This window comes from Rhineura floridana, chromosome 17 (assembly GCF_030035675.1).
Source record: "Rhineura floridana isolate rRhiFlo1 chromosome 17, rRhiFlo1.hap2, whole genome shotgun sequence".
Classification (NCBI taxonomy): domain Eukaryota; kingdom Metazoa; phylum Chordata; class Lepidosauria; order Squamata; family Rhineuridae; genus Rhineura; species Rhineura floridana.
This window is the reverse complement of record NC_084496.1, coordinates 21,953,053-21,964,815: the sequence shown is the minus strand read 5'-3', so window position 1 is coordinate 21,964,815 and position 11,763 is coordinate 21,953,053. Positions and strand designations below refer to the sequence as shown.

General features: G+C 44.3%; 1 protein-coding gene across 1 annotated transcript; it reads left to right on the top strand.

The window, feature by feature from the left end:
* The first annotated feature begins 10,576 nt into the window (after window positions 1–10,576).
* On the top strand, window positions 10,577–11,515 carry LOC133372081 (coiled-coil domain-containing protein 70-like). The gene has a single exon (XM_061600315.1). The coding sequence runs from the start codon at window positions 10,577–10,579 to the stop codon at window positions 11,513–11,515; it is 939 nt and encodes a 312-aa protein (XP_061456299.1).
* The last annotated feature ends 248 nt before the right edge of the window (window positions 11,516–11,763 follow it).

The window sequence follows — 11,763 nt, the reverse complement described above, 5'->3', positions numbered from 1 at the left end:
GAGCCGGGGGAGGAATTACTCCTTCCCTATTAATCAAATGACTGATCTGATAATTGGGGAGGAGAGATTTGCATCCCTATCAGGGTGCTTGGCTGGGAGAGAGCTCTAAACCTCTCCACCCAGCCCAGCAGTGTGTCAAATTATTCCTCTTTTTTTGCCAGCATTGCCCAAATCAGTAAAGTTTGGGTGAGATGAGAAAAAAAATTGGTTATGATCAGCCCCTCCTCCCAGGGTTGAGAGCTAGCCACCCTCTGTGTATTGCTGGTGTGGGGAACATTTTTCAGACTGGGGGCCACATTCCCTTCTCAGCAACCTTCCGGGGGCCACATGCCAGTGATGTGCTGGACCAGAGGCAAAAGTGGCCAAAGCAACACTAAATATTGTTTCTATATGCACACCCATATCCGTCTCTATCCTCCATCCATGCAAGCAACAGGCATGATCAAGGAGCCACTTCCACCAGGCAAAAACACTCAAAAAGGGTGCAAAGCAAGGTTTGTGAGGGATATGGCCTGAGGAGAGTCTGAACAGTCTGGAGGGCTGCAATTGGCCCTCACGCTTGAGGTTCCTCACCTCTGCAGTTCCAGATCAATCACAGGGCCCATGAAGAGAGATGAGAGGACTAAAGTCTGCAAAATCCTTGGGTGGGTTCAAAGTACAATCCTTTGGGACAACAAGGGTCACTTTTGCTTTGTTCCAGTGCTATGTTACCAGTGGCCCACTATGACACAGCCAGTCATCAAGCTGACATAACCAGACTGCTGGGGGCCCTGGCTCTTCAAACATCCAGCTTCCAAAGAGTAATATGTGAGTATCACGTTTGAAACTCATCACAGAGTCAGCCCATTGAATACAATTGTGAAATTGGTTAGGAGAGGGAAGGTGTGCTGACCCTCAAATACAGACTATAGCAGACGATGCTAACAGGGGACGCCAGGCTTCTTTTGGCCAGTGGGCACATCTGGGATTTTGAGAAAGTGCTGTGGGCACCAGTCACAAAACGGCTGGCAGAGGGATGGAAAAATCTGTCAATTCTGGTTCTCTCATTTTCTCATCTTTCCAAACTTACATTTCTTTCTCCACATCTCTGCAGCAATTTGTGATTATTATCTTTTTTTTAAAAAAAAATCCTCATGAAAGTTCTTCAGCATTTTAGTGTGAATTTCTCCTAATAAACACAAGTTCAGGCAGTTTTAACAAACATGCACATTTTTGCAAGCAAGTTCTTGTCATATAGTGCTTTTTGTATGCTATTTTCACTCATATATTCATTTTTATGGACACTTTCCCCTAACATCAGCATTTTTGCAAACATCATTTGGTTGGCAAACTGCATTGTAAAATTCTGTTCTCTTATTGTTTTGGAAACACAGCTGGTATAGCACAGTGGGGAGGAGAGCCTGGCTGGGAGTCCAGAGTCTGTGAGTTCAAATCCCCGCTCGTGTCTCCTGGGTGTCAAGGGCCAGCTAAAGATCACCCCCACAGGGAGTGGCTCAGGGGTTATGTGCCCTGACACCTGTGCAGCCGTGGGCAAGCTGCATAGTCCCAAGGAGCCCAGTTGCCCCCCAGCTGGCAGTTGCGGCCAAGGAAGGGGCTGGTTTGTGCAGCTGTGGCAAGCTGAGCAGGCCCTCGCCAGCTGGGGAGGACTAGCCTCAGAGGGAGGCAATGGCAAACCCCCTCTGAATACTGCTTACCATGAAAACCCTATTCATAGGGTCGCCATAAGTTGGGATCGACTTGAAGGCAGTCCATTTCCTTATTGTTTTGGAAAGTGCAGATTTGATAGATTCAGCTTGACATGCAAACTGAATTGAATGTATTGACCATCCTTGCTGGGGCGTATGTGACACAACACAAAATGGTAGCCATGGGAGGGGAGGTGTGATGCAAAATGGCTGCCAGATCGAGAAAAGATGAAAAAGAGGCGGAAGGAGAAAAGAACACAAAATAATGTGGATGGGTCCCCCACCCCATCCCATGCATTGTGCGCTAAGGTAGCTTGAAATGATGTTTATGGTTATGATGACTCAAGCTACCTTAAACCTTAATTAAAGGTATGGAAGGAGGAGATAATGCATCTCTTCCCTACCTCCCTACTGAGAGGAGAAGGTTTGATTATGCATGGTGCTGCTCATTTATGAGCATCTTTCCTGCAAGAAACAGCCTTGTGAACAAGCATCAACCACATAGGACCAAATCCTTTGCATACCAGCTGATAAACAGGAGAGTCCATCCTGCGTGGTGCTGCTTGTTCGCGGTCACCTTCCCTGCAGATAAGCCCCCCATGAATGAGCAGCTCCCTACACTCTGGAGGATCAGATTCTCCACTTTCCAGATGGCAAACAAAGGTTTCCATCCTGCATGATGCTGCTTCAGGGGGTGGAGCCTTGGGATGGAAGAAGGAGAGGCCAGAGGGAAGCAGAGGAGGCAGGAACTCCTACATTCTCCTGGAAGCTGCAGCGGGTTCAGGTAGGTCCCTCACTCTCACTGTGGCTTTCCTCATTTTTCCCACCAAATGCCTGCCTCTCCTTCCTATTCTGGTCCCCCGAACTCAACCCACAGTGATCCGGGGGCTGTCTCAACCCCACTTGAGCCATGCCTGGATCCCCCAAATCTTCCCAAGACTCAGGCCATATTAACACTATACATTTATTCCACTATGATTCCACTTTAAACAGTGGTTTAGCAATCAAACCTTCTTCCAAGGGAGCTCTGGGAATTGTAGCTCTGTGAGGGGAAGAGGGGTCTCCTAACAACTCTCAGCCCGTTTCACAAACAACAATTCCAAGGATATTTTGGGGGAAGCCATGACTGTTTAAAGTGGAATAATAGTGGAATGCATGTATGGTGTGAATGAAGCCTCATCCAAGTCAGTGCACAGCCCGAGTCATTATTTCTAAATTGGGGGGGAGGAGATGCAAATTATGCAAATTGTAATGCAAATTGGTGTCCTCTTTGGCCCTCTCTTTTTCATGAAGCATAAGTGGCCATCCTAGAGGGGCAATGGACTTACTGGATAAGGGGACTGAAGACTTTGTCAGAAAGGAAAAGGCTCTGGAAGATGCCATTGAGATGCTCAAGAAAGAAAACAAGACCAGGAAAGAAAAGCTGAGGGCATTCTGGCAAAAGAAGAGGGAGATCTCCAAGAGCACCGATGGACGGAACACAGTTTTATGGGAGCAAAACATGAATCTCTGGAAGAAGATCTTGGACCTCTTTGAGACCATCAAGGAGACATTGAAAGAGGAGCCGGAGCTTTGGAAAGAAGAGCTAGATGGCTGGAGAGACAGGATGGTGCTTTGGAAGGAAGAGTTGGACCAGTGGGAGAAGTTCTGTGAAAGATATTAGGACATCCATTGCAAAGCAAACCTCTGGATCAGCTTTTCCCCCATCTGGAGCCCTCCAGATGTTGTGGGACTGCAACTCCCATCAGCCCCAGCCAGAATGGCTAGTGGTCAGAGATGATGGGAGCTGTAGTCCAACAATATCTGGAATGCACCAGACTAGGAAAAGCTACTCTCAGTGAAGAATAGCCAGATTCCAAGAACTGATGTGTTTTGAGATCATTGCCTCCTTGGCTTAAGAAGTCAAATAATAATAAAAACTCCATGAAGAGGTTTTTACAGGGAGGGAAAGATCTGTCAGTTTCAGTTCTCAGTTTCTAATTTTTCCAATCTGAAATTCACTTCTCCACATTTCTGTAGCAATTTGGGAACTGCTTTTTTTTTTAACCCTCATGAAAATTCTTAAGCATTTTCTGTGCGAATTTCTCGTAATAAACACATTCTGGTATGCAGTTTTAACAAATATACACATTTTGGCAAGCAATTTCTCCTAATACAATGCATTCTGTATGTTACTTTTACTAATATATTCATTTTTATACACATTGCCCCCTTACATATGCATTTTTTTACCGTTGTTTAGTTGGAGAACTGCATTACAAAATTTCGATAAGTGCAAACTTTGAAGGATTGCTGTGTTTTGATTCTCACACTGTTGGAGAGTGCAGATTTGAGAGATTTTGCAAACTGAATCAAATTCCTCCCCTACACGTAAAGAGATTTAATCTATATGGTTCTTTTATTTGCTCTCCCTTATTTGTTTGTCTCACTCTTGATTCACACATTTATCTTGTTTGCAAGGCTGTTTTCCCCAAAAACCCTTAATAAAAATACTGAATGCACAGCTCCGGGTGGATATAAGGCGTGCATGGGAGCCACGAGGGACCAGATTTAAGACTGCCCCAAAGATCTCAGTGATCAGACAGGGATATAAGGAACCAGGTGGTCACCTAAGGTAACCTGGACCCATGCTGTTAACAGCTTGGTAAATTAATGCAACTAATAAAGTTAATATTTGCAGCTGGGGATCATGGAAGTTTCGAAGCATATCTGCAGGCAATGGTTCTATGCTACTCTTCTAGCAAAGGCAATTGGAGAGGTCCTGTAGTCTCATCACTCTCCTTCTCCTACATCCTCATGGAACAGCTACTGATAGAAGACACTTGACTGTTTACTGTTACTCCCTGCCTGCTCCCCCCCACAGGCCTTGTGGAAAAGGAAGCCAGGTAGTGCAGCCAGTGGTGGCTGGTGCCCACTGGAACTGGTGGGGCGGAAGGCTGGGAGCCCCCCAGCAGGTGAAGCCAGAGCCAAGGACAGGTAGCACCCACTAATTCTAGTTCTGTCCCCATCTTCCTCCTCCCTGCTGAGTTCTGCAAGGGCAACACTGAGACTGAGGAGGAGGAAGGCGCAGGCAGGCCCACTCCCTGGACTGGACGTAAGGAAGAACACAGGCAGGTAGGAGCTGGCTGAGGTTAGTGAGACAGTGCCCCACTTGCCCTGATGGGCCATCCTCCCCTGAGTGGAGCATCTCATTATTTGCAGTCAGGCAAGCCCCACACCCCATGATCTCCTGCTCCAAAGGGATGTCATCTTTGTAACTAATGTCTGAACTTGCTTTTTTCCTCCTTCCTCTCAGTGCCTTTTCCTTTTGTGTCATGTCTCTTAGCTCCTGAGCCTGACAGCAAGGACTCCTCTCTTATCTTATTTGTAAGCTGAAGAGCAATATAAACATCCTAATGCTACTGCTGCTGTTACTACTACTACTCACACATTCCTTCTTCTGGGAGGAAGGGTGGGATATACATTTAATAAATAAATAGTTTATTAATTTTGTAACAGACAAGGCTACAAATCATAAACAATTCCAATTTATGCAAAAAAAAAATTAAAAAGTTTTTTAATACATGCAATAACAAACACTAAATTCGTACATATAAAGTTTTTAAAGAGACAGGAAGAGTATCTCCTGAATCAAAAGTGCCTAAGTCTTTAGTCCATACTCATGAATGAATACATACATTGCTGCTATAGTGCTTTTTATATAAACTGCTGGTACTCTTGCTTGTAGGCTTTAAATCTGTATCTCAATGGAGCAAGTTGCGTATATTATGGCCAGACGCGTTTCGACTTGTGTGTCTTTCTCAATGGCCTTTCAAGGACATATTAACAAATTTTCACTTGGATGAAAAGTAATAGGTGCAGGATAGATGCATTTCCATTAGTTCATTTTTATCCAGTTCCTCTGGACAGTTTTTATCAGCAGCATTCATACAGAAAACCCCTCAAAATACATGTGTGTGTGTGTTTAAAACGGAATAGAACACTTGAAGCAGCTCACTTTACCAAAGAGAAAGTATGATCCCGTTCCTGCTTATAAGGGGAGACAGTTATGAGATCTATAAAACTAAACACATGGTGAACAAAGAGAGAGATTTTCGCTACCAAAGGTTTCTTTCTGCCTCCCCCTTCATAATTCTAGAGCTTGCGGTCACTCTGTGAAGCCGGCTGCCAGGAGGTTCTGGGCAGCCTTTGCTCACACCCTGCAGGACTGCTATATGAAATTAACTGCCACAAGCTGTGGTTAATGGCCACTAGTTTAGATTGCTCTGAAACAAGATTAGACAAAGCCACAGAGGATAGCACTTTGAACAGCAATGAGCGCTAAATGGAGCTCTTTTGTTCAGTCAGTATGCTACTGAATATACCTGTAGCTTGGGGGCAAGAGTGGAAGAGAACTGCTGCCTATAAACTCTGCTTGCAACACAAGATTCTGCATTAGATGGACATTTGATCTGACCCAGCAGGGCTCATGTTCTTTTTGCTAGTGCGTGATGCATCAATCCACTGTTGCTATTTGTATATTAAATCTCATCCACTGAATTAGATGTGCAATAATATAATTTGTCACTCATTGTTATATCCAGCCACTTCTGGTCAATCACTTCCCGTAGCGATAAATTTAATGGACACATATCAGGTGTGGGGAACCTTAGGCTACATCCACCCCATACATCAGTCATGAGGAACCTCCTCCCCACATGTTGTTGAACTCCCATCATGCCTGGCCATTGGCCATGTTTGCTGGGGCTGATGAGAGTTGTAGTGCAGAAACATCTGGTGGGCCAAAGGTTCTTCATACCTTGAAACAGTCATGGCTTCTCCCAAAGAATATTAGGAACTGTAATTTGTAATTTGACCTCACAGAGCTACAATCCCCAGCACCCTTAACAAACCACAGACCACAGGATTCTCTGTGACTGTTCAAGTGGTATAAGAGTGCTTTCAGTGTATGGTGTGGATGCAAACTTAAGCCCAGGTTATAAATGTGGCCCTCTAGACCTCTCTATCTGGCCCTCAGGGCTCTGCCCAAGCCATGCTCCTCTCCAGGCCACATCCCTCACCTACACCTCTCACCATCCCTACTTCATACCCCCACTGAGTGCTTTTTCCCTAGCTGAAATGTGTTGTTGAACTCCTATATGCCTCTGAGTTGCCTGGATGGAGGATGGAGAAACATTCTCTCTCTCTCTCTCTCTCTCTCTCTCTCTCTCTGTCTCTCTGTAAAAATAGCTGGGTTTTGTGTGTCTGGAATGTAACTGTATAAAGGTAGTAGTCACATCTGTTTCTCCACCCAGTTTTTGCCTCTTGCCCCTCCCACCACAGGCATGTGGCCCGTTGAAGGTTACCCACAAGGGGTTGCAGCCCTTGGATTGAAAAAATGTTCCCCACCCCTGGCATATATGCTGATAAATTCAACAGGAATTGCCATTTTTATGCAGTGATTAAGCTTTGTTTCTTTCAAATGACTAAGCTCTGTATTCTGGTTGAAACAATTCCAGCTGGGTGCAAACCAAATCCAGTTTCATAATTTAGGTTCTGGCTTCTGGAAGAGAGATGCGTTGCCCCAAGGAGGAGAATTCCAAACCCTTTATTGGATAGTTGTGGTTGAAGACCATGGCATGGTGTCCCATTTTGACCCACCCAACTTAATACCCTCGGTATCTGACATCTGATATGGCTACTTTATCTCACTCACAGAGAGGTCACCGTTTGTGTGTTAAAAACCCACCTTGTGGAAGCATCCTATTGTTGATTGGTCATTGTCAGATGAATGTTACTTGGTTCATCTGGTTCCGAAAGCTGCAAGCTCTGTATTCTCATGATGGAACTGGAAGATCTACAGATGTTCTAGTATTGTTCTGTTAATATCCACTGGCTGCCATGGTGATGAAGTTGTTAACAAAGGGGTCTTCATCATAGCAGGAGGAGGAGGTTCAGGTCAGTGGATGTCCCAGATTTATTTATATTTTAGGTCTTTAGGGCATCTTGATCATTATTTTTTTCTTGATTACTTTAACACTATCAAGAGATTGATAATCAGACCAAAAATTGATCTACTTCAGCATTCTGTCTCACACAGTGACCCAACCCAATGCCTCTAGAAGTCCACAAGTAGGACACAAGCCCAAATAGCACTCTCCCACTTCTGATCACGAGCAATGGGTATTCAGATACTGTGTACGCTACCTCTAATAGCCATTGATAGCCTTATCCTCCGTGAATTTGTCTAATCTCCTTTGAAAACCAGTGAAGTTGATGCCCATCGGCGCACCTTATGGTAGTGGATTCCATAGTTTACATTTATTAATTTATTACATTTCTATCCCACCTTTCCTCCAAGGAGCTCAAGGTGACATACATACATGGGCCTTCCCCCTTCTCGGTTTTATCCACACAACAGCTCTGTGAAGTAAGCTAGGCTGCGAGACAGTGACTGGCCCAAGGTCACCCAGTGAGCTTCATGGCCAAGCAAGGGATTTGGTCTCCCAGCTCCCAGTTTGATTCTCTAATCATGTGAAGGAGTTTTTCCTTTCATCTGCCCTGAATTTCCCACCATTCGGCTTTATTTGATGACTCCAGGTTCTAACATCATGAGAGAAGGAGAAGGATAATATCTCTATCCACTTTCTCCACACCATCCAATACTTGTACACGCCTCTATCATGTCTCTCCCCTTACCTGTCTTTTTTGTCTAAACTAACCCCTGTTGTAATCTTTCCTCACCGGGGAGCTGCTCCAACCCCTTGATCATTCCGGCTGCCTTCTTTTCAGAACTTTTTATAGCTCTTTATCATCCTTCCTGAGAAGTTCGCCTTGAGAAATCACAAACAGCTGAGGCAGAAGTGACTCTGTTTCTCTGCTTCATCTTCCTGGAAAACGGGTCACCGCTCTTACCAGGAAAGGGGGAGGCCATGGGGAGCTTGGTGTGGTGCAAAGCATTGACAGATCCAATCTAGTGCTCCTGCCAGTGTGTTTGCAGCATGCTGACCTCCCTACCACCTGGCCCCTCTCCCTCCCCACTGAGCAATACCAACCCACCTGCTGGGAGGCTAAGCGGGAGGCTCCTCCCCACCTGCTGAGACCCTTCTGAGTCGAGGTCCAAAGAAGGGGTTCAGTGAAGTATGGTCCAGAGAGTCTGCTTCTGCTTTCGGTGAAAGCTTCCAGAGAAACCCTGCCTGCACAACTCCTGGGCCCATCCAGACAAACAAAGCCTGGTGGCCTGTCAGAAATATAACAACTCCCAGTGCTCAATTGATTGGTGGCCTGACCACCTACCTTTTGTGTTCCTCCACCTTGTCTACTGTTTTTATACAGCTGCAAAAGGGGAACATGATCTGATCAACTTGAATGGTGATAGGGATGGAGATGTGAATACCCAGGGGAAAAAATGGAAAAATTCAAGCGGGGGATGGTTTTTCCTTGCTTTTTTTACTTTTCAGGAAAAAAACGTAGATTTTTTTTAAAGTTTTCCCCTCAAATTTTCCTGTTTTTTTTTTCCTGGGCCGTCATATCTCTAGTCAGGGGTGAGGCTTGTGGATTTCATTAAGAAGCCCCTTTACATCTTTCTCTCCATAGCTGGAGCTCTGGCCATCCCTTCTTAGAGACTGGGGAGAAATTCCATTCAGTTTGCATTTAAAGCCGAATCTATCAATAAACTCACGTTTTCCAAAACTATATGAGAACTGAAACACAGCAAGCAGTCAAAATTTGCACTCATACAAATTTTGAAACATAGTCCTTTGACCAAATATTGCTTACAAAAATGCAAATATTAGGGGGAAATGTGCGTAAAAATGAACATACTGGTGAAAATAACATATAAAAAGGCATCATATTAGGAGAAATTGCTTGCAAATAGTTGTACATTAGCCAAAACTGCACACAAAATGTGCTTAGTCACACTAAAATACTGAAGAATGATTTTTTTAAAATGCAAATTGGTGCAGAAATGTGAAGAACTGAATTTAACATTGGAAAAATGAGGGACTGACGGATCTTAAATTGGCACCTCCTCCAATCCCTACCCTTTCTCCTGTTTTTGTAGCCTATGGGAGCCTCCAGGCCATCATTATTTTGTGGGAAGATTCAGCATACTGGAAACTTGGGTTTTATTTATTTTTATTTATTCATTATTTGATTTATATCCCACCCTTCCTCCCAGCAGGAGCCCAGGGCGGCAATTAAGCCCAGGGTTTGTGCAATTAAGGTAGATCAAAATGCTTGGTCACCCTTGCATATCAAAAACAAAGAAACAGAAATCCAGAGTTGTTGAGGTTAGGAAGGTGACAGGGAAATGCATTAAACGGTATGAACAAATTATCATCAGGAAGGATGATAAAAACTCTACAGGCAAATCAGGAGGAATGCTCAGTACAAACTGGGCGTAGTCTACCCTGTGCATAAACTTTGTGCAAGCAAATGATGAATAGAATAGAATAGAATAGAATAGAATAGAATAGAATAGAATAGAATAGAATAGATTTATTTATTGTTTTAGCCAATGACCATAACAATGTAAGTATCAATACAAAACATCTGGTAAAACATGCATATGAAACATATATGGGACATTAGGGATCTATCCCATGATGCATAGATAAAACCCTGAGTTTTCAAGAACTAATTAAAATAATTATAGAAATGTTGGGATTTATTTCATATTTTTCATATCTTTAGATTACGATGTGCTCAGGCGAATCTCCCTTTGTTGGTAGAACTTGTGTGCAAATGATGAATGTTCAGTAGAACAGGTCATCTGGAGAATCCCATCAGCAGAAAGCCTTCTGAGTCAGACTCTAGAGTTGGCAGGTTTGTGACTCCATCAGTAGCCAACACAACCTTCCTTTTTATGCCACTCACACATGTGTTTTTCTGTACACAGCAGTGATCAGATGGAGAACTGGAAGAAACAGTCCGACGCAGCCTTTAACTATGCAGATTCTCCAGAGGAGAAAAGTGATGTGAGTCCTCCCCCCATTTCTAGCACACAGGAGAGCTGGCACCATACGACACCCTTTCCCAGATCCTTGCAGAAACAGATCATACATCGCAAACTAAAAGAGGAGAAAAAAGTGCTGCAGGAGGAAATCAAGGCATTGTGGGAGAAATGCAGTGAGCTGCGAATGGAGATCAAGGCTTTCCGAGAGGATAACAAAACCAAGGCATTGTGGGAGGAGATCCATGCCTTCAAAGAGAAAAACAAGGGCTTCATGGAAGAGATCAAGAGTTTCTTGGAGGACAGCAGAGTTTTCATGGCTGAAATCAAGGCTTTCCAGACCAAGAAGACAGATGTTCAGGACAAGGTGAGCGCCTTTCAGGAGAAGATTGAGACATTCCAGCAGCAGATCAAGGCCACAGAGGAGGGCATTGTCTCCTTGGAGGAAAGGAATGAATCTTTCCGAGATACCATCAAAGCCTTCCAGGTGAAGAACAAGGAGTTCCAGGAAGCAAACAAAGGCATGCGCGAGAAGAACAAATCCCTTCAGGAGAAGATGGAAAATGTTGAAGAGAAGAATAAGTCATTTTGGAAGGAATGCAAGGCCTTTTGGAAGAAGGACAAAACTTTCTGGGAAGAGGACATGGCTATATCCAGGGACAAAATGGCCCTCTGGGAAGAGTATATAGCACTCCGGGATAATGACCAAGACCTCCAGGAAGAAAAGGCAGGGATGTGGGATATGGTGGAAGCCCTCTGGGATGTGAAGTACTCCGTCTGGAAAGAGATAAATGGGTTTCCAGAAGAACTGCAACATGAGTTCGAGGTGGAAGTTGTAGGCAATGGTGCTGATGGAGATCATGACGAGCCACCCGATGAAATGAAAGGGGTGTGAATTATGACATTGATCTGTTTGGCACAACCTGAAAGGCTCCTATGCACTTAACACAAACACATACACAGTGGCTCCTTTGACATCAAGACTTTTAATAAAATCTTGCTGGAACCTCAAGAGGATGTCTCTTCTTTTACATCAGGGTGGTGGTTCACACGTGCATAGACACCACTAGATGATTGTAACCTCAATGCCTGGAAGCTACGGACAAAACCTGGTGTGACACATTGTCCTGCCTCCCCCCCTTT